Source organism: Chinchilla lanigera, unplaced genomic scaffold (genome assembly GCF_000276665.1).
Source record: "Chinchilla lanigera isolate Chin_1 unplaced genomic scaffold, ChiLan1.0 scaffold00035, whole genome shotgun sequence".
Taxonomy (NCBI): Eukaryota; Metazoa; Chordata; class Mammalia; order Rodentia; family Chinchillidae; genus Chinchilla; species Chinchilla lanigera.
The window spans coordinates 20,521,070-20,545,011 of record NW_004955436.1 but is presented as its reverse complement, the minus strand read 5'-3'; the positions used below and the strand labels follow the sequence as shown (position 1 = coordinate 20,545,011).

At 40.6% G+C, this 23,942-nt stretch overlaps 1 protein-coding gene across 1 annotated transcript in view; it reads left to right on the top strand.

Moving 5' to 3' along the window:
- Heca (hdc homolog, cell cycle regulator) overlaps nt 1-21,797 on the top strand; it is a gene marked incomplete in the record, with an annotated part of 46,189 nt that extends 24,392 nt beyond the window's left edge. The window contains 3 exon segments of the mRNA XM_013516653.1: nt 6,996-8,036; nt 16,820-16,974; nt 18,348-21,797. Coding sequence (XP_013372107.1) covers nt 6,996-8,036; nt 16,820-16,974; nt 18,348-18,512 — 1,361 coding nt within the window.
- Between the last annotated feature and the right edge of the window lie 2,145 nt (nt 21,798-23,942).

Here is a 23,942-nt window from a genome sequence, read left to right as displayed (position 1 = left end):
CCACCCTTCAAGTTCACACTTGAGCTGGACTTTCAGGCTCCTCAGTTAGTGTGAATGAGTTTGTCAAGCAATTTGGGTTTGTGGGGTGTTCAGTGTGCATGACTCCTGTTAGATCCTTACCTTTTAATAGGCAGGGAGTAGGGCACCTTGAAGTGGGGGCAGGACACAGCGAGTGGGCCAGGAAGACAGACTGGCTGCCAAATGACCAGACTTGAGGCTCCTTGAGATTTTTGTCCAGAATGACAAAAACCTCGTTTGTATTCACTTACGCAAAGGGAAGTGGAAGCTGGGTACTTAGTGCTTAGTGATGGGCCTGTACAAACAGGCTGTGGAGAGTCATACTTAAAGTAATGCGCACTCTGTGAGAGAACATTTCCCTTTTTGCTTGTAAGATTATCATGTTTAGATTAATGTTTCAAGGGATGCTTGTGACATATGTCCCCAGTGAATGTGGAGATCTCACTTGCCGTCTCCCATTAAAGGTTTGTGTCAGATCATGGTATTGCTTTTTATCTGTGGTACTGGTGATTCAACTCAGGGCTTTCCCAGTGAGCTACATCCCCAGCCCTTTAAAAAAAAATATTTCTTTGTTTTAGATTTTGAGACAGGGTCTTGCAAATTGCCCAGGTTAGGCTTAAACCTAGAATCCTCCTGCCTAAGCGTCCCAGACTGCTAGGATTACAGGCATGCACCACCATGCCCAGCTCTGTGTGACTGCTATTCTTAAGAACTAGAGATCTTGTGAATTTGTAGCTTTAAGGAAGGAATCAAATGTTTTTGTGATACAAATAATTTGTTTCCAATCTGATTTTGAATGCTACTGTACTGTTTCTTAGAGTTAGAAAATCTTTTTCTGTATGTTTTAGTTACTTGTAAGACTTAGGAAGTTGAAAAAGATTCATGCTATTATTCATTTGTTGACTTGATTTCTTAGCACTGTTATATGGTATGTCCAAAACATTAGAAACACTGGGAAACACAATGGAGCAGTTATACACAGCTATAAAGTTACAATAGAGTGAATATGGAAGAGTAGACTTGTGGAATTTTTTAGCTTGTGGAGTGTTTCCATGTTCCACATCCATTTGAGCAGAGTAGGTGAAGTGTTTCGTGTTTTTTTTTATTTTTTTTTTTTTGGAGCACAGTATTAACAATGAACACAAGGCCCTATGCGTGCTAGGTAAGTGCTCTACCACTGAAATAAGTACCAGGCCTAGGTCAAGAATTTTTACATTCACTTTGTAGACTAGGAATCGGCTCAGTATCAAACAGTGAGTCAGTGGCTGGGGATATAGCTCAGTGGCACAGGTGCCTGCCTGGCAAGCGCAAGGTCCTGAGTTTGATCCTGGGTACTGCAGAAAAACAAAATAAAACACAGCGAGTCAGCAGTGGAACTTTCATACACACCCATCTCAATTACTATTCTCTGCTGCCTTTCCAGTGTGGATAGGGTCGGGGAGACTGCCCGAGAGGTGAGAGCACTGTCAGGAGTCCCCGGGCTGTTCCCAAGGCTCACACCTACTATTCCTAATCATCCTGTCCTGAATTGCCTGCCTTCTTCATAGCCCTGCTCTTGGGCTGGAGAAGTGTCACAGAGGTGTCTGGTAGATGTATTATTATTGCACAAGCTCTTGACTTCACATCAGCTACAAGGCCACGTCAGCGTGGCTGATGTATAAACAAACAGGCCCGGCAAGTTGGAGTGCGGTCTGTATGAGCTAGCTTTTCACCACTGTTATGAAATATGTGAGGCAGGTTACTTGTGAAGAAAAGACATTTATTTAACTCATAGTTTTGGAGGTTCAAGGACACGATACTCAGGTCAGTTCAGTTTTGGAGGGAGCCCACTTGGCTACAGCACAGTGGGGACAATGGCAGTGGCAGAAGCATGTCAGGGAGCAAGTAGTCTCATTGTCAGCCAGGTTATTGCTGTTACACTCTGGAGACATTTCTTTCATGGCTGCTGTTCATCTGAAGGATTGTGGATAAAAGCAAGAGAGCAACTTAGGCCTGGCTCAGGCTTTTATAACAGCTGTTCTGGATACTGTACTGTATTCCCTTTCCCAGGTCCTTCCCCTTGGAAAGGCCCCGATTCTTTTTTTTTGTTTGTTTTTTTTTGTTTTTTCTCCGGTCCCGGAAACCGAACTCACGACCTTGCACTTGCCAGGCAGGCGCTTTTGCCGCTGAGCTAAATCCCCAGCCCCAAGGCCCCGATTCTTAAAGCTTCCATACCATTTTCCATTGTTACACTGGGGTCCAAGCCTTCAACAGAACTTTGAGGGGGTACTAAGCTGTGTCCAAACCATAGTGGGACAGTTCATTGTAGAGGTTTGGAGGGAAAGTAGTGGGTGAGATGGCTGTGATGATTATAGACAGTGTTAGCGGGGTAGGGACGTGGGCTGAGGTATGGTACCTCCTCTGTGTTCCATGCAGGTACTTCTGTTAGAGATTTTAGCATAATTTACAGCTCCCGAGATCTGATATGTAGGAAGTGCTCAATATTCATTAAATGACACATTTGATTTTTTAAAAAAGAGATATAAATAGGAATTTTCTCGCTTAGTCTACCTGTATTTTTAAAAGAAATGTCAAGCCAGTTCTAGGATTTACATTTTGAATATGGTGAATGCAGAGGTACGATTAGACCATCCTTTAATTTGATTTTATTAGTCCTGGGTTAATACATTTTGGTTATTGTCATTACATTTCAGAGACAATCCTTTCAAGGCTATTCCTCTGAAGGATTGACAGTAAAAGCAACTGAACTGTTTAATTGGTTAATTAACATTTTAAGGGACACCAAAGGTCACAGGCCTGGTGACTGCAGTTAACTTACCGCAGACCACTCTTCACTTGTTTTCAGTATGCTTCAGTGCATGCAGGTCTGTGTTAGGATTACACCACCTGATGTGTGAAAGGCCTTGGCCTGATAGTACCAGCAGCACAAAGATGAGTAAGAGGCATCCTTTCCTGAGCTGTTACTGGCAGAGACCATGATGACAGACTGCAGCAAGATTCAAGTCATCATGCTGGTGAGTCAGGTTGCCAAGGGAGGAGAGTCCTGTTGTACAGGTGGACCTTACAGGACTCAGTAGAAGGCACAGAGGTTTGGTAGGTGCCAGGTCCTGTTCCATGCACTATATTGGATTTTTTTCCATCCCTTTAACAACCATGTAAAATTTTATCACTGTGTTTTATAAGAAGGAAACCGATGTGAAAAGAAGTAACCTATCCAAGGGCACACGGTTCATAAATGGTACCTGTACTGGTAACAGAGGCAGTCTGGTTACAGAGTTAATGCTATAAATTCTGTCCTGGGGAAGAGGAGATTTAGATGAATGAATGGAGGATTGTAGACTTTTAGGAAGTACATGGGAAAGCCAGTGACGTGATACACAGAGCTACACAAGTTGGTTTAGAACTATTTTGCTGAAGTCTTGGAAGGAGATAATTGTAACATGTAATAGTCATATTACATGTTACAATAGCTGATATTTGCACAGGGTCCTATCACCTGTATTCATGCATTTGGAGGGCTGTTGTATTGGTTATTCAGTGGGCAGTGGCGGGCATTGTTCCCTCTCCTGTATCTTTAAGCTGTCCAGCGTTTTGGGATTCATTACCCCAGTTCTTGAACATGCTCAGCTCTCAGTCCTTGCTGTCCTGTGCCCCCACCCATCCCCCCCACCCAGTTACATTTCTGGAAAGAATGTTATGAATTCATCTACCCACGGTTTCTCTTTTTAACTTGCTTTTGGCTCTTCACTGTCTGCCCCTGACCTGTCCTCCATCGTGCCAACTAAACTGCCCTCATTGAGGTGCGTAGTGCCTGACCCATTGCTCATGCTGGTAAGGACTTTCCAAGCTTATCTTAGCCAGCAGTTTTCAGCCACGGGTGATTTTGCCGCTCAGGGGATAGCTAGCAGTGTCTGGAGACGTTTGAATGTTACAGTTGAGGGAGCAGTGCTACTGGCAGCTGTGGTAGAGAATAGAAATGTCATTAAACATCTTTACAGTACACAGGGTGGCTCCTCAAACGAGGAATGATCCAGCCCAACTTGTCAGTAGTTCAGAGGGTGCGAAACACTGATCTTGCGTGGCATTTTGTGACAATGCATAATCCTCCATTCTGACTGCTTTGACATAATTCCTTCCTGACTGGACTTCCGGTGAATTTTCCGTTTCTTCCCTACCACTCTTGGTGGAGGACTTTTCTTCTCCAGCCTTAGTGTTAGTTGTTGCTTCCCAGGCTTCTTTTCCTGGTCTCTTGTTTCTGCCCATTCCTCACATCCTTCTTGGGCATCTCATGGGTGCCAGGATTTAACCTTTGTTGTTGACTGTGACTCCACGTCTGTAGTCTCAGCTTGAACTTTCTTGACCTCCAGACATGTTCATATCTTTCTCCACTTCCGTGGTGTACAGGCTCTTCCAGTTCAGCAGATCCAAAACAGGAAGCCAAATGTCATCTACTGTCCAGATCGTCCCCTCCCGTTTCTGTCCTTCAGAATCTCATGTGCTAAGAGGCACCTGACACTGCTACCTCAGCGCAGGCACTCTCCTGTCTGCTTGAGCCCTCTCCTGGTTTGTCTGCCTCGGGGATGTGTTCTGAGCCAGAACTCTGAGCCTTTACAACAGGCTTCGTTTAATAATGCTGTGCATAGCGCTGGGAATCTTGGTCATCAAGCCCTGTAGGTTCCAAGTGGGAGGAGTGGTACTGCCCTATACAGGAGCGTTTTGAAAATATCATGAATTTTGGGGTTCTCATGGGAAGGAAGGGTAGGTGGGCACTATATATAATAAGTGCTCAGGGATTAGTGAGGCTGACTTTCTGTAGTAATACTGGACAATGCCCTGCACAAAGAATCATCCAAATGCCAGTAGATAGTGCCTTTGTCAAGATGTGGCAGATTTTTAGCTTCTGCTTAGAGCTTAGAAGAGAAATGGTTAGTTCTACTCCTGGGAAGTATTTATTTTGGGAAAGTGGGAGACAACAGAGAAACTGACAAAATAACACAGAAATTCAGGGAGGGATTTAAGGGGAGTAAGTGATGAACTGAATTGAAAATTGCAGAACTGCAAAGAAATGAAGGGAAGCCTGTGGGTTGTTCTGCTGTATGTGCTGCCTGCCCTTTTCATCTCCAGGGCCCAGCCCATCTTCACACAATTGGCAGCTGCTACTTTGGGCCTGTGGGCCCTGGGCTCCTTTCTTGGCATGCCTGGAACCTTCTCTGCTCTGTTCTTGCACTGCCAGACTCTCAGTTTCCCATTTGGGCCCCAAATTTGGTCAGTTTTGACATTTCTGCTTTAGATTCCTGGTTACCTCATTGCATAGTTTCTTTTACAAATAAAAATATTCCAAGTTGTGCTGTAAAGATTCAGCTAATGACAAGAACAGTGGTGACAATAGCATTAGCAAAAATTACTTACCAGGTAGTATTCTAAACTCTCTGTAAACATTCCTTATTTAAGGAATGCCTGCAATTACACCCATTTGTAATTCAGAAGTTATAAGTTAAAGAATTGCCAGTGTACTTTTACTCACCTGGTATTTCATACAACGAATTTATACCTGCTTTCCCTACCTCCTTAATTTAAAAAATATATTTCAATTTTTAAAGCAGCTTTAGATTCTCACAGCAAAACTGAAACAAGTTTCCATATGCCCTGCTGCTCCACGTGTATAGCTTTCCCGTTGTGCTGGTACCATTTATGAGCTGTGTGCCCTTGGATAATCAGTGAACCAACATTGACACACGTTGTCACTCAGCTGCATAGTTAATTTAGGGTTCATTCTTGGTGGTGTACATTCTGTGGGTTTTGACAAATGTATAATGACAGCTCTTTGCCGTTATAATGTCACACACAGCAGCTTTACTGCCCTAAAAATCCTGTTCTCTACCCGTTTATCCCTTCTTCCCTTGGTAACTACTGATTATTTTTTCAGTACTAGGGATTGAACCGAAGACTTTTGCACTGAGGTACATAACCAGTGCCTTCTCACTGAACTACACTCCCAGCCCTTGTAAAATTTTGTGACAGTCTTGCCAAGTTGCCCTCATGGGACTTGAACTTTCCATCTTCCTGCCTCAGCTTTTCTCATGCAGGGATTATAGGTGTGTGGCACTCTGCCTGGGATTGCTACGACTGCTTTTGTATTGTGTCTATCACATATCTTTTGAAAATTTTAAAAAACAAGATAAAAGCTCAGATATTGAGTTATTGAGAAGTTGGAGGAGAGCTGTGGAGTTCAATCTCCATCGATGATGTTTACTTCTTAAGAAATGGGTTGTTCTTGGGCTATCAAGTTTTCCTTTTTTCTGGGACCCTGCTTGGTTGTTTGGACCCTGTGCGTAGGACATGTGCTTACAACAACATAGAAATATCGTCTCATTTTTTATCTGAGTGCTTTCAGCAAACTCTGGTTATTTTCCTTTACGACTTGGCGGTGGAATTCTCTGTAGACCCATGGTTAGTATGGCCAGAGATCCCTGCCATTGGGTAGGAGATGGTTGGATTCACGAGAACTGGCAATGAGGCTGGTCTGTTCTGTAGTCTCTGTGGAACGTAGCACAACTGAAGCCTGTGGTAAAGGGTTTGGAGGGCCCTCTTGGAGAGGCCAGAACTAGCTCAGTTACATAGCTTCATACTGTTTCTCACTTGCCTGGAATGATTCATCTTCGAAGAAATCTTGGAGCTGTTCATCGCTACACACACATTTTAGGAATACCTTAGACCACGCTATGGCCAGTACTGATGCACAATTGTACTGTGAAAGATTTGGACTTTTTGAAGCTTGTGAGATTGTTTTTAGGCGAAGAACTGATATCAGCATGTAAGTGCCCCACGACAGAATCCTACCAGAGGAAAATGGCAGATATTGTGAATTGTGTCTGGTGTTTATTGCAGTTAGGGCATACCTCTGCAGTGAATGGGTAGCACTGATGGCAGCTTGGCTCTCTGTACACTAAGTCTGTCTCTCTCTCTGCTTTTCCCAGAAGCCCCTTGTGCCACGCCTCTGATCTGCAGCTTTGGCAGGCCCGTGGACCTGGAGAAGGATGACTACCAGAAGGTGGTGTGCAACAATGAGCACTGCCCCTGCAGCACCTGGATGCACCTGCAGTGCTTCTATGAGTGGGAGAGCAGCATCCTGGCGCAGTTCAACTGCATCGGCCGGGCTCGCAGCTGGAACGAGAAGCAGTGCCGCCAGAACATGTGGACCAAGAAGGGCTACGACTTGGCCTTCCGCTTCTGCTCTTGCCGCTGTGGGCAGGGCCACTTAAAGAAGGACACAGACTGGTACCAGGTGAAGCGGATGCAGGATGAGAAAAAAAAGAAGTCTGGGTTGGAGAAAAACACAGGGAGGCCCCCTGGGGAGGCTGCAGAGGAGGCAAAAAAATGCAGGCCCCTGAACAAACCCCAGAAAAGCCTGAACCATGACCTCCCCCGACGGCATTCCATGGACCGGCAGAACTCTCAGGAGAAGGCGGTCAGCACCACAGCCTATGGTGGCCGCTCCCCTTGTGGTTCCCCTGGTCAGTCCCCACCCACTGGCTACTCCATCCTCTCTCCTGCCCACTTCAGCGGTCCCCGCTCCTCTAGATACCTTGGGGAATTCTTAAAGAATGCCATCCACCTCGAGCCTCACAAAAAGGCCATGGCCGGGGGCCACGTGTTCAGAAATGCCCACTTTGATTACAGTGCTGCTGGATTGTCTGTTCACAGAGGGGGACACTTCGACACCCCCGTACAGTTCCTGCGGCGGCTGGACCTCTCTGAGCTCCTCACTCACATCCCCAGGCATAAGCTGAACACTTTCCATGTGCGGATGGAAGACGACGCCCACATGGGCCAGGGCGAGGATCTGCGGAAGTTCATTCTGGCAGCCCTCAGTGCCAGCCACAGAAACGTTGTAAACTGTGCTCTGTGCCACCGGGCACTTCCTGTCTTTGAACAGTTCCCACTGGTGGACGGAACTTTGTTCCTAAGTCCCTCAAGACACGATGAGATTGAATATGATGTTCCTTGTCACCTTCAAGGTATAGGTGTTGACTCACCTTGCCTACTTTCTGTTCGTTAAATCCCAAAAAGCAAGCGGGGAGTTGCTCTTCGGGTGTAATTTAAACTGATGTGTTTTTGTTCTAGTCAGGTGTTAGGTAACGTGACTATCTCAGTCTTTCCCACTGAGGTGGTGATTTTGTACTGATGTCACTATACCAGTAGAGTTGGCTCAGTGGGAAATTTTATGTTCTTTTTCCCCTCTAATTTGAAAAGAACAGTTTTTCATAAGTAGGAGGAAATTTAGGAAAATGAAATGCATAATTCTTGTGGAAAAATAGTTGCTTTTGAATCCTGTTTTGATGTGCCCAGCAAGTTATGTATTTTTTTGATCCTTGTAAACATAACAGTGAGGGTAAGTAGGAGACAGGAAGGGCCAATATGTTTTCAGATTAGTTGAATTAATTTTGAAAATAGGAACAATGAGAAAAATGGAGGGTTATTGGAAGCTCAGACATTACCTTCGTCATGGTGATGAGGGGAAGTGGGTAGGCTTTTGTGGATGATGTAGAAGAACTTGGACACATTGCAAAATAGCCATGAATGGAATAGTAGGGGTTGGTTTTTACAAGTGTGAAATCTTATTATGAAACTACTGAAGTTCTTAAAGCTGATATGCGAGGCATACATGTTTATAACTTTAAAATTATGCTTTAAAAGCCTGTAGTGAAAATGCTGTATCTCTACTTGACTTCTTCTTAGTCCCCAGGGACACTTAATTTTCAATGATTCACGTTTTTAATGTTACAATTTTAAACCCTATATCTTTATTTTCCAATTTTAGATGTGTCTTGACTGACTTTTAAGGTGGGTGACTATATATTCCCCTTTTTTCAGGGTAATACACAGTTACCACAATTCTTGATTGAATCCGTAATATTTTGCTGTTGTATGTAAATATTTGTGTTGAGTCAAGATGTATAGTTATTTTTTCTGGTCCAGAAATGGTACATTTAAAGTCATCTTTTGTTTTCATTAGAGTTAATTTCTTCATGTTTTTCATTTGCTTAATGTTTTGTTCTGTTTTTGTGTTTGGTGATATTGGGGGTTTAGCCCAGGACCTTGTGCATGCTGGGCAAAGCCTCTATCACTGAGCCTCATCCCCAGCTCTGCTTAAGTTTTTCATTTGTTTGTGATACTGTGAATCAAACCCAGGGGCACTCTACCACTGACCTACAGCTCTAGTTCCTTTTTGTAATTTTTTATTTTGAGACAAAGTAAGTTGCCACTGTGGCACTCCAGCTTGTGATCCTTGTGCCTCAACCTCTCTTGTGTTTTTTTTTCTTTAAAAAGCAAAACAAAAAAACTTTGACTAGTTGCTGTCATTCTCCAGCAACCTGGTTAAAAGCCACCTTTTAAAAGCCTTTCCACATACCTGACAGGATATTTTTTCTTCTGAAAGTGCGCCTCGTGTAGCGTGTTACTCCCCTGCTCCTGTCTATCCTGATGCGCTCAGGATGTGCTGTACTCTAGCTGTCCTTGTAGGAAGGCCTTCATTTCTTTCCTGTACTTTTACGTCTTATTTCCTAGATCTCACGTTTTTTTTTGTTGTTGTTGTTGGTTTATTCTCTCAGTTCTTCAGGGGACATTTCCAGAAGTTTTACGGGTGCCTAGATTTTGAAAATCTGAGACTGTTTTGATTGTGTCTTCCCACTTGATTATGTCCCTGGTCTTCCAAAATTCCATTGCAATGGTTTGTTTTGTGGGTTTTTTTTGTTAGCTCCTTCCATTAACTGTGCTGTGAAATTTCTTGGCCCATGACTCAGTAAACTTAGGATTTTCAATTTGGAGGAATTTTCTTCCGTTTTCATTACAAACTGTGAAAAACTGTGGATCTCCTGTTAATTACATGTTGAACTTATTTTGATCCTTTTCTGGCGAAAGAGGACATGGGGTGGGTGGGTGTGTATACACCATATATGTAGTATAGTTTTTTGGCTCTGTTCACCTCATTATTCTGCTTTCTGAAAGGTTTTGTTGACTTTCTATTATCATACTTTAATTGTCAAAGATTCTTTTTTATTTTAAAGAGAAGAAAAAGAAACAGTGGTATAAAATTTCAAAACAAGGTTGTAAGAGAGTAACAATGTTAGTACATTGTGCATGTTATCTTCAGAATAGTTGCTTGTAAGATATGGGCATGAAAAACCAATCAAGCAGTATAGGCATATACCTATCCTTTCAGTGAGCTAATAGCGTAGTATATGTATGTACCCAGAAAGGGAATAGCTGGGTTGAATGGGGCCTCTAATCCTAATTTTTTGAGAAATCTCCACACTAATTTCCAAAGTGGTTGCACAAGTCTACATTGCCACCAACAGTGGAGAAGGGTTCCTTTTTTAGGAACATCCCCTCCAGCATTTGTTATTGGTTGATTTCTTGCTGATAGCCGTTCTTACTGGGGTGAGATGAAATCTCAGTGTTGTTTTTATGTCTCTAGAATGACCAATGATGTTGAACATTTTTTCATGTATTTATTTGTCATTTGTATTTCTTCATCTGAAAAGTACGTAGTCATTTCAGATGCCCATTTTTGGATTGGGTGTTTGAATTTGGGAGGTCTGATTTATTTCAGTTCTTTATATGTTCTAGATAGGTCTTTTGTCTGAGGGACAGTTGGCTAAAATGTTTTCCAACTCTGGGTTATCTTTTCGCTCTATTGGTGATTTCTTTTGAGATGCAAAAGCTTTTTTAATAGGATGAGATCCCAGTTGTTGATTCTTTGAAGTGTTTCCCATGCAGTTTGAGTTTTGTTCATGAAATCTTTGCTTACTCCTATGTCTTCAAGATTTCTACCTACTTTCTCTTCTAGTAAATTTAGTGTTCCTGTTTTAATATTTAGATCTTTGATCCCTTTTGACTTTAGTTTAGTGCACAGTGATAGACATCGGTCTAGTTTTAGCCTTTGGCATGTAGACAGCCAGTTTTTCCAGCACTATTTATTAAAGAGTCCAAGGGCTCTTTTTAAAAATTTTATTAGTGTCTGTTAATTTTACAAAATATTGTTTCAGTGTGGTATTTCCATACATGCATGTGTATTTTGATCATAAGCATTCCCTTCATTACCTTCCCTTATGCTTCCCTACTCCTTATTCTTTTCCTCTTAGCTAATATAAATTTCCCTTCTACTTCCATGTCACTTTTTTTTAATTTCACATATTAGGGAAAATATGCAATATTTGTCTTTCTTAGTTGTTTATTTCACTCAATATGGTTACCGGTTCTATTTTTCTACAAATGACATTATTTCATTCTTCTTTATGGCTGAATGATATGTCATTGTGTTTATATACCATGTTTTCTTTATCCATTCATCTGTTGATGGACATTTAGGCTGGTTCTGTGTCTTTGCTTTTGTGAATTATGCCACAGTAAACATGATTCTGCAGATATTCCTATAGTGTGCTGACTTTAATTCCTTTGGGAATATACCAAGGAGTGGGATAGGCTGGGTCATACGGTAATTCTGTTTTTAAATATTTTAAGGGGCCTTTTTATTGATTTCCATAGTGGTTGTGCTAATTTAGAATACTACCACTACCATTGTGGAAGGGTTCTTTTTTCCTGTATCTTTCCCAGCATTCATTCATACATTCATTCATTCATTTTTGTATTTTTGGTGATAGCCATTCTGATTGTGGAAAGAGAAATCTCATTGAAGTTTTGATTTATGTTTTCCTAATAGCTAAAGACATTGAACATTTTTTATATGCATTTTATCTGTACTTTGAGAAGTGTCTGTTTACTTATTTATTTGGCTGTTTCATTTTTTAAAGTTTTTTTAGTTATTTATATATTATAGTATTAATCTGTCAGAAGAGCAGGTGGTAATAGTATCCTGTTCTTAATTGAATAATAAAATTTCTTGCTTTCTCAGCAAAAAAAGGGACCTGAGTCAAAGTCTCATTCATTTTGAGACTTTTGCCTAATCCTTCATGTTTTAAAGCCTTTATTATAAAGCAGAGCATTCCAGAACACAAGTGAAACGATGCTTTAAGTATTTCTGTCAGCTCTGTGGTTGGTTGGTCAAGATGGCTTTTTATATACACATAGCATTGATGGACTGGTGGTCTTGGGGCCTCACCTGGAATGTCTCATTTCTGTTCCTTGTCTTTCATCTTCCAGTAGCCTAGTCTGGGCTTTTTGAAGTTTTTAATAGACACATAATATTTGTACATTTAGAGGTACAGTGTGATGTCTTGACATGTGTACACTGTGTAGTGATCAGACCAGGGTATTAGAATAGCTGTCACCTTGTGCATTTATTATTTCTTCATGGTAAGAACATTCAAAATCATCTCTTCTAGTTACTTTGAAAAATACTGTATTATGTAATAGTATTAACTGTAGTCACTCTACAATAGAACACCTGAACTTACTCCTCCTATCTAACTGTAATTTTGTATTAACCAATCTCCCATGCCTTTGTTCCTCTTCTTCCTAGCTTTGGGTAACGACTATGCTGCACTGCACTTAAGTGAAATCAGCTTTTTTTTTTTTTTTTTTTTGATTGCAAAAATGAATAAGGTTATATGGTATTTGTCTTTCTGTATCTGGCTTATTTCCTCCAGCTTCATCCATCTAGCCACAAATGACAGGGCTTCACCCTTTTTTTATGGAGGAATCATATTCCATTGTGTATAGAAATGTAACACATTTTCTTTATCCATCTACCTGTTGGTGATTACTTAGGCTGATTCCATGCCTTAATTGTTGGGAAGAACGCTGCAGTGAACAGAAGTATGCAGACATCTTTTTGGCATACTGATTTTGGTCCTTGGGATGTATACCTAAGAGTAGGATTGCTAGATCATGTAGTAGTTCTAATTTTAATTGTTTTTTACACAGAGTATCAACTCTTTTATTATTATCAGGTAATCAGTGAAATTTTAATTTTTTGAAGGGTCTCCTTACTGTTTTCCATAAGAGCTCTATTAATTTATGTGTTCCCGATAGTTTGTGAGGATTCTGTTCGGGCTTTTTCATGTGACATTCTCGGCCAGTTTCCAGGTGAGAGTGGAAGCTGCATGGTCTCTGGAGGCATAAGCTGAGAGGATTCCGTCACTCCTATGAAGTATTCGTTAGCGTAGGTCCTGAACTCGGGTCCCCAGGGTGCTGCTGTACCTTGCATCTTGATGAAAGAGGTGCATAAACTTTTTGGTTGTTTGTAACTGCACCCACTCTTTCCTTTTCAGCACCTCACTCCATCCTTCCCACTGACTGTCGTGCAGTTTCAGTGCTAACCCACTCCATCTGTTTTCTGATCTCATATTTTGGTTCAGGATTGCAGGTACTTCAATGGTTTCATGGAATATGGAGTTTGTGTTTCTTGTTCGTTGGTAATTTTAGAAGGAAGTGAGTGGAAATACCTTTACTTCTCCATCTAAAAACTCAAACCATTCTTTGTGAGCATAAATGAGGGTCCATGGGCACAGGGTATGTGAGAATAGCGTTCTTTTTCTGGTTGTGATGGACAAGTTCTTTGACATAGTCCATTTGTTAATCAAACTGAGCGATTTCATGCATGTGCTGGGTTATGTCAGTTTTTGCCTGTCCTCAGTTTATGATTTTATAAGATGCTTTTATAGAAAGTAACTAATTTTATCAGGGTTGTGGCTGTATATAAAATACCACATGTGGAATTAGTAACGTGTGGATATTATATATGTTAATTGTTTTGTAATTTCCAAGGAGAAAGGGTCCACTTTGGCTTGGTTAGTCAGAGGAGGCATATGTGGATTTTGAAGAGCAGAGGGTCCAGCCAGGCTGCGTCTTAGTTGTTAGATTCTGGAGCAGCTTACATAAAGGAAGGGTGGTTGAAAGGAAAAGGACAGGTTATGATTAGGAGGTAGAAAGAGAACCATTCATGGAGTGTGGACTTTGCCGTGTTCCTTCTGAATATGAATTGAGGGGTTTTAAACATTTCTTTAAAGCGCACAGTCACATTCCCCAGTTGTTTGAGAGGGTTAGGAGGTAGAAACAGATTTGAAACTTCATTTCTCTAGTCTGCAAGAATCCGAGAGACTGCCTCATAGTGACAGGGAACTGAGGGGCTGGAATGTGTGCAGTAGATTATTTTAAAGGAAAATGACTGATTTGGGGATCCCTTGATGTTGAGGATGCAGAGTCTCTGGGCAAACTTTGGCACCAGACCAGATAAGTGGTTGTGCTACAGACTGGATTAGAGAAGTCTGGGGAAAGGACCTGGTTTTAGGGGGAAAGACCATGAGGACTTTTGTGTATGTTGGGTTAAAAGAGGCATGGAGACGTGTGTGGAGATGTCAGAAACACATTAGAAACACACAGTTGGAATGCACACTGGAGAGCTTATTATTGTGGTTAAATCATAAAAGTGGAAGAGTTCTTGAATGAGGAGAGAATAGAAAACAGCAGAAGATGTGATACATCTTGAGGATACCTGTCAGGGAGTGGATGGAGAAAGACGTAAAAATAGGATGGACCCAAGATACTTGTATGTGTGTATGTACATAAATATGTAAACATTCACAACTAGGTAATGGCTGTGTTAGGTGTTTATTAAAAAGTATTGAGAATTTTACAATCTGAAGATGAGGGTATCTAATCGAGGTGGACCACAGAAGTCATCAATGGCTCAGGTTACTTGGTCACATAATGGTGTTTTTGTTGCTGCGTCCTGCAGAAGACTGGGTGATCTTTTTTATAGCAAGCTTGTACAGATTGTTTCTTCCGTTACAGAGTCCCGAGCATTCCTTCTTTAAAGCATGTTCAACTCTAGTAGGAAGACTACATTCCAGGCCACAGGATTCCATTTGCAGTTAATCATATGCTGCGAAATGCTGTGTGTTTTCGGTGGTGGACTCTGTGGCTTATTCTTGCCTTTCCCTGCCCTTTATCTCTCTGTGACCTCCTCTTACTTCACCTCCAGCTTCTGTTCTGAGATTTCTTCTGAGAATTTTTTGTTTAAATAATATATTAAAATTGATCTAAATTAGGAAGATTCTACTGAACTTCCTAACAATCTGAGTAAGTGATTGTTCTCTTAGGAGGCTGCTTTTTGTTTGAACTCAGAAACAATTTGTCCTAGGGTTTAGAAATTCAAAATTCTCTGTACTTAGTACCATGTATAATAGTAACTGAAAACAAATCCAGAGACTCAGTTTGGGGCAGGCCTTCCAAGATTTGCCTGTAGGTTAAAAGTCAGATGTTAATTTGAGTGGACCTTGCTACTCATCTTCTTTGTGATCTTGGGTAGGGTGCTCAAGCTCTCAGCTGCAGTTCCTCGTTTCTAATATAGGACTAACCATCATGCCTGCTTTCTAGAGTTGGGACAGTTAAGTGGGATAATTCAGGTGGAGCTCAGCAGCACAGTGCAGACCCATAGTAAGCGCTCAGTAAAAAGTTACTTGTTGCCTTCCTCCTCATGGTCACTGTTACCAACACCTACCTCCACTGCTACAGTCCCTCCCCTCCAGCTGCTCTTGTAACAAGGGATGCTTGAGAATTGCAATGAGTAGGTCTGGGAGGGAGACTGGAGAGTGGCTCCTACATACTTTAACTGGCTTTTTGACATGGCACCAGGCCACTCAGAGGGGGTGTGGCATGTGAGACCTTATTTTCAGTGTCCTATAGCAGAGGGGGCAGTAGTGTAGGAAGCTCTTACCAGCTGTCCTGTTTTGGAGATAGAGGTCCCTGAAGTTGTAATGTCTTTGGCTATTAGCGTGTTCTGCTCTTTCACGCAGCGTACAGTTATGGAGTGCTTTCTACATTCTGGATGTTATGTGGACCCTGCCTGTACGAAGAAGAGTAAGATGTGCTTTCTGCCCTCAATAGAGGGAGTCATGCAAATACAATAAAATGGTTTCTTTTAAGGACCTGTGCCTTTGCAGTAGATAAGGCATAGTTTGGTTACCACCAAACAGTGAAAACTCATTGTCCTGCTTATGGCAATGAGCAGCATATTGTGAACACAAAGCCACTTTGGAGCATTTGTTCTGGTGGTAGTGCTTTTCACACAGCAGAGCTCCCTATGTCCACACAGAAAGCAGCAGCGTTGCTTTTATACACTCCCCAGGCAGGTCCTGGACATGCTCTTTCCCACTTATTTGAAACCTGTTACCCATATAAATCAGGGTGACATCTGACTTTCATGTGTTAAGATGTTGATAAATAATGAAAGAATAAGGCATTAAGAACATGGTAAATAAGGTGATGTTGAACTTGTTAACAGACCACGTGCAAATCAGACGTAATTCTGGTTCCTACATTAAACGTGAGAGCTGAGCAATTTTGGGGACAAGAACATTTAGCCTAGTAATTCTGGCTGTGGTCTAATTCTAGGCTATCAGTACCAAGAGAAACTTTCAGCTTTTTTATGCTGAGACTTGTGGATGAGATCAGTGTAGGTTCCCTTCCCATGTGTCACACACAGACTTCTGAGCAGGGGTCCTAGATGATTACTGGCTGTGTTTGAGCATGTGTGGCTTTGATACTTGAATGTGGATGGACACAGGTAAATTTGGCAGTACTCTTTGTAAATTGAAACAAGCTTTCAATTTAAATTGAAACAAGCTTTTCTTGTTAGACACTGACAGAGTCAGTGTCCTATTGATAATAGTAATTCATCATTAGCTTGAGTGTTTGTGGTAACTAGTGTCGATGCTTTCTGTAGTTACCCAATGATAAAGTGCTTGTAATTGGTAGATAAAGAAGGTTAGGCTCTCCCGCCGAGATGAAATGTGATTTCCGTGATGGCCACTCTCAGCTGTGTGTCTTCTGTACACAGGGAGGCTCATGCATCTGTACGCAGTGTGTGTGGATTGCCTAGAAGGGGTTCACAAGATCATCTGCATCAAGTGTAAGTCGCGGTGGGATGGAAGCTGGCATCAGCTGGGCACAATGTATACCTACGACATCCTGGCCGCCTCTCCCTGTTGTCAGGTTGGTATTAACTCCACCACAGGAGCAGTGTATGATGTTGGGCTCCTGTCCCCAAGTGAATATGGAGGAGGTTACTTGAGGGAAGTGTGAGAACTGGCAGAAGATGCTTCTGAGAATCAAGGAGAAGCTCAGGAAGATCCCTAAACTCTAGCAGGAATTGCCGTTTCTAAATTGAGATGGACTACTATGCAGTTATTATGAGGGATATTAGAAAGTAATTTATCGTATGTGGAATATTTCCCATCTGTTAAGTAAAAAAAAAAAAAAGTTATAAAATGGCACCATACCGTGCTTCTATTTGTGAATAAGTGAGCATACAAAGAGTTCACTAACCTATTAAAGTTGGCCCAGAAGGCTGGGGTGGCAGGATGCTGAGTAGTTCCTTTGCTTTTCTTTTTTTCTTGCATACATTGTCTCATATTGTATATGATTAACATAATAAATTTCCATTAAGAAGTTATGAATTAAAAAGCAGAAGAAAGTTTTACTTTTTTAATATACAGAATTTTCTTGGCCAGGAATATAGCTCAGTGGCACAAGCCCCCCTGCCCGGCAAGTGCAAGGTCCCGAGCTCAATTTCTGGTACAAAAAAAACCGAAACAAAACAAAAAAGAATTTTCTTGTTTTCTTTCTGTGCCACAGTGCCAGTTTCATCAACTGAAATTCGGATAAAACCATCTACTTCACAGAAATGGTTTGAAGACAAGTTGAGATTATGCATTGTTAGTACATTTTTCAGAGGGATTTTACATTGAGTGTTTATGATTTCTTTATATTCACATCATTTGTGAACCAGTTGCTGAAAGGGTATAGAAGTATACTGCTAAAGAACCTGGCACGAATGAAAATAATGTGCTAGTGGGATCCAGAAGCCTCAGGATGAACACAGCACTTCGCCTGGATTGCCAACTTTACTTTAGTATTTTAAGGAAATTTAATTTTTACATCAGAGAAAACACATTGTCGTATAGAGTAACATGAAAATGTCCGTGAACTTTTTAAAATAAACCCTGACTCTTCAAAGTAGTGTCGTGCACGTGTGGGTGGGGGAAGACAGTTTCAGCCATCTCTTAAAATCCAGGGTTGCAGGTAGTCTGTTGTTACGGGAACTGTGGTGGCAAGGTTTAGACAGTACCAGGTAAGAATGTTCTACCCACGAATAAGTGACAGGACTTGCACTGCCTCTGTTAGAAGTTGGAGTCATTAATCTTTCAGATGGATGGGGGTGAATATTTGAGTATCTACCTTAGGCTTTGCGTACCCTGTTTCTGGTAATGAGAGATGATTGAACTGTCAGGCAGTTCCCAGCCTTTTGGATGTGTTTGACAGGTATTGAGGAGGAAAGCAGTGGCTTACGTGTCTGTTTCTTCCAGGCCCGCCTGAACTGCAAGCACTGCGGGAAACCTGTGATCGATGTGCGGATTGGGATGCAGTACTTCTCCGAGTACAGCAACGTCCAACAGTGTCCACACTGTGGGAACCTGGACTACCATTTCGTGAAGCCATTCTCCTCCTTCAAAGTTCTTGAAGCTTATTGATGAAAGCTTTGCTTTAGTAATAGCTATTTTATTGATATTATTACTTTATTACATATCTTTTATAGGGAAACATTCTGTGACATTAATTTCTTTTCTAATTTAAAGCAGAGTTACTTTGTATATGTATACCACTAAAATGGGGCTGCCCTTTCCCCTGTCTTGATTCCCCAGTGTTAGTCTGTGATCAGGACCAGAGCCAGGCGGGTAATCACGTGAGTGTGGGTAGGGTTCCTGCTCACCAGGAGTCTCTGATGCAGCTTTAAAGTGGTGGGGAGGATGGGACGGATCTAGGAAAGGGATTACGTGGTTGTGGACTAAAAGCATGGAAGGGATAGAGAGGGAGCGTTGAGTAAAATGTTAACTTTCTAAAGACCCACTTGTAGATCTTCTGTGGGCCTTAGGCAAAATATGTGACAAGTGAATGTAAGTCTGAGCCTGGAGAGCTAATAGTGTATTAGGCTGTCTCGGCTTAGTGTTCTGCAGCACATACTGACATGCGGTTTACACTCAACAGATGATTTAGAAGTGGAATGAGTATTCTTTTCTTTTGTGTTATAAAACTTAACAGTCAGTTTTCCTACTGAAAATAATACCCAAATTAGAAGATAGGAAAACTATTGCTGTTGGAAACATTCCTAGCTAAGCTGACCTATAACAATATGTGAAGTAAGTTTGGAAGGGATGCACTTCTCATTGAGAGGGCACAAAGGCAGAGCGCTGTCATTTGAGTTACTCTGTGTGGGAAGTCGGTTGAAGAAACTCTTTAAGGAGAATCCACGTAGAGTGTGATTGGGGGGTGACGATGTCTGCAGATTGCACTTTGGAAGTGCTGTTTGGTGTCAGATCCTTCCCACAGGTAAATCTCACAGCCATAGAACCTAACTGGTGAGCTGCAGAACCAGTCATGCCACACTTACCTTCCCCATAATGCCTTATAGCTATGTCTGATCCATTTAATACTGAGTTTCCAAAATCAGAGTTGAGCTGAGGAAGGGAAGAGTTGTTTGAGAAAACGATGAAGAAAAGAGTAATTTTAGCATTTCTTTTTAAAGTGTGTCATTTTGGAAAATTACTGTTGTAATGCTTAACAGTATGCTTTAAAAAACCAGTCATCCTAAAGATCCTCATGATAACTTGTTGGTTAAAAAAAAAACACTTGCAGAACTTCATTAGAGCATTGAGCATTCTAAAATACTATCTTCTGTTCATCAGACTGTAATACATTGATACCCCATACTTTCATAGAATTGAAATTAGATTCTCACAAGTGAATTTGATAATTGCAAGTATGATGTGTGTATATGCTAAAAGGGTTACTAAAATTAATCATTCTATGAATTAGCCCAATTTGGCATTGATGTGAATATTTTATAATATTTATTTGGCTTATAACTTTTCTCAGTGTGATTTTTCCTTTCAGGCTTTATTGTACTTGAGTTTCATTTTTACTGTGTGAAATATGTTTGGAACAACACAACATTGGAAAAACAGTGCATCAACTAATACTCTTCACTTTTTACTTTGGGTGATTGTTACTTGGTGTAATGCATGTGATTTGGTGTTTGATCTGAAAAATACTCCGCAGTGAAGGAGCTCAAAATGCCTATGTGAAACAGAAAGTCACTATTGGTCAGGCAATGTTGAGTGCAACTACAGGCCTGTAGAATATAGCCCTTGGAAATTTGTCATTGATACACAAAGCTGTAATTGTGAACTAACTGTTTCCCTATTGATTCTCTTATTCAAGTTTATAAATTGGTAAGTTTCTCTTGTTTTCAGAGAACCATTTGGATTTTATTTCGGAATTTAATATTATTGGTAAAATAATCTTACAACTCACCTGTTCTTCAGTCTACCTACATATTTCTAGTAAAACCTGCATATTGTTTGAAAGCTTACAGTTGACCTATACATTACATTCAGCAAACTGTTCCGGGTAAAATCACTATAGGGTTAGTGTATGCTGCATCCCATATTTTTTCCTTAGATTGTTTTCTACCCCCTTGAAAAGTAAGTATGATGAGGTTTCACTATAATTGAGTAAAATTTGCTTTTGGATGTTACTTTGATGATGCAGTGAAGATTCTGTAGATGTATGCAGTTATATAAAAGGAGGCATGAGTATCATACTCAAAATCTTTCAAGGCATTACATTTTTATCTAAAAGGGATAGTTTGGCTAATTAGAGAATAAAATATAATTAAATATGCAAAACTATAAAGTGCTGACTTTCATGTTTTCTCCAAGCTTGCCTCAAGCACCTTGATCGTGATTGGAATTTGTCGAGAAAGATGATTATTTTTGTCATTGTTAGGATATTGAAGGATATCAGTCATCCAGGAGATTCTGTTTCTGTTTTTCTGATAAAGTGTTCCATAACATGAAGCAGTCTTTTGAGTGAGTAATAATTTCAGTAGTTTTTAATCTGCTCTAACATTTTCTAATCCTTGTTTGTAAGCGTTCCATACGTTGAACAAATGTAATTATCTACTATAGTGCAGAGAGAAGACAGTTTATGATAGGTCATTTTTTCTTCAGGCCGTCTCAGTTCTCCACTTTCTCCTGGTTACACCTGAGGCCTGGATGTACTGCTTATACTTTAAAGAGAGACATTGTGCCATGAAATTGAGAGGTGGTTCAGTTGTCCTGTTCTAGTTACAAAAGAGCTTCCCCAAACATCCTTTACATTTCAGTTTTTATGAGAGAACATTTTCTGAACAAAAGAGATTTTCACATTTTGGCAAAAATTAGCTCAACAAGAAAAAATACCATTAGGTGTTTAAATGATGAAAGTAACAGAACTAATGTGCTGAAGTCTTTGCGTTTAGTACTGCAAGACCAGTGCTTACTATGCTGTCTGTTCTCTTGTGCCCAGGTTGGTCATCCCGGTTTGCTTTTTCTGTTTAGTCTCCTGGTCACAGCTGTTGGGTAATTGTAGTTGGAGATTGGAGAAGCAGTGAGAAGAAAGTGCTCTTCAGTGTTTTGGTTCTTACAATAGGCTGCTGCCTACCTAAGTTCATTTCCACATCCTGTTGACTTTATTTTGTTGCTCCAGGTAATTGAAAGGAAATAAAATGGGTGGACACCATTAAAACCAGCTCAGAAATACATTGTTTGGTAAAGATTTGTCAGAATGTTTTGGATTGCACTTTTGTTGAGGGAAGACAGTGTAAATAGTTGAAGAATGTTGATGAAATTAAAACATTTGGTTATGGAATTTTGTGTGGGGTTAGAGGCTTTCTGTTTGTGAAATGTATGTACTAAAAATAAAGTTTCAGAAGCTAACATTGTGTACTGTTTAGTGTGTTACTATTTTTTGTTACAATTTTTTGAGAAATGGTATTATCTTGTCAGGAAAGATGGTGGAGAAGTAGAGATTTTCAGATTTTAAATGCTATCCAGAAAACTATTGCACCATCACTGTTGCAGCTCATCAAAACTATAAGTCATGTTCTTGTAAATCACAGAACTTACTGTTCCTCAAAACAAGCATTCTATGTGACAAATCTCTTTCTCTCCCCCTCCCTCAGTAGTCCAAAATCAGTGTGTTCTACTGAATAGTGAGTGTAGAGAAGTAAAAATGATGGCCCCGGTTTTGATACACCCCAGGCCAGTCACTCAGGAACATTGCCAAAATTTAGGTCATCCCAATTTCCCCAAAATGCCAGCTGTAATAAATGAAACACAGAATAAAAGTTTTATGTCCTTGACAGTATGATTGCATGAAAGTAAAACAGTCAGCTATAGGTTAATAAGCTTAAACTGCTTTGCTTGTCTTAAAAAGAATGTTAGTATATAACAGTAAAGGGACAAATTACTTCTTTGTGCTTTATAAAGGGTGTTGCTATTTTGAGTAGCCTTCCTCAAGTTTGGTTTGAGATCTCCCAGTTTGGGACTGTTCCTTTGTATGCATGACAAACTTTACAATGTTGAAATTTATTTTTTGGGAGGAGGGCGCTAGGGAATAAACCCAGGACGGGTTCTTTCCTGCCTCGGCCAACCAGAATCCTAGGATTACAGGCCTGCATCACCAGGCCACCTTGGTCTAACTGAAATTATTACAGTAGATAATCCTGTTCTATAAACATTTTCTTTGATTCTTAGGCATGTAACAGTATTTATGAAACGACTAGATCGTATTTGTTATAAAGTGAAAATTGAGTAATAATTAAACTTCTTGTATCTTCAAGTCAATGTTACCAAGTACATTGTTTATCCTTTTGATCTCTTTGGCCCCTTCATTTCACTATCATTTCAGCCAATGGATTGAATTCTACATAAGTAGTAGAATATAGCACAAGGTTTGGCAACAAGAGTAGAGGGGTCTCCAGTCTGCCAGTAGATTGACACCTGTATTTATTACTGGTTCTAAGGTGTCAGTTTTGTTCAGAGGCTTGAGGAGGACTTGGGATGTTGTGATCTGTATATTAACAACATTTTACTATTTTTAAGGAAAGTACAGTTCTTTCTGAAGGGGAGCAAAGTTAAGTGATAGTAAGTTTAATGGAAGAAAATTCTTGGTCTTAGTGATTTCCACTTTAAATCTTACATTATTTTGACAAATCTGGCAGCAATTAGATGTAATCATGTGGCCAGTTTAGTAAAGGGTTAAGTTTGTGGACAGAGCAAAAGGCTTTTCTTGAGCTCTGATTCTTCCCCAGATCTTAGCTTACACATGGGGGCCTAGTGAATGTGAAATACCTTTGAAGATGGTAAGGTTCTGTATAGGTGACAGATACACTGTTAGAAATAAATATTTCATGAGGTATATATTTCCTCTAGTGAGGCTGTTAAGCCTGAGAGCCAATAAAAATGAAAGTAAAACATTTGTCTCATGCGTGGATTTCAGAGAACCACATCGATTACGTTTATCCACAGTCACCTGTAACTGGTCCATAACCCCATTTCTTGGTGATGAATGCCATGCCCAGTAGGCTGATAGACTTGACTCATATTTTTGGTGATATCTTAAAATCAAGTTTAGAACTGTCTAACTGCATTCCTAATAAACTCAGCGATGCTGGAAGTAGAAAAGTCATAGCCATGACCATGATAGAACTTACAAATGGCAGAATTTAGGGCAGGGGCTGTGCTTTTATTATACTCACATAGTAAATGTTTGTTAAATTGCATTGACTCAGCTGGGGATGATGGCACATGCCTGTAACAGTAGCACTTAGGAGGCTGAGGCAGGAGGATCGCCATAAGTTTGAGGCCAGCTTGGGCTGTATAGTGAGTTCAAGGCCAGCCTGAACTACATAGTGAGACACTATCTTAAAAAACAATGCATTGACTCTTGTACTTTAGGGCTAAACTTGAAACCCAGAGAATTGAAACCTAAACCAGTTCATGTAATTAATGGCTGGGTAGAAATTACATATGAATTCCTTCTCCTGTTCTCCAAAATGAGATTTTGGTACTTAGCTAGCT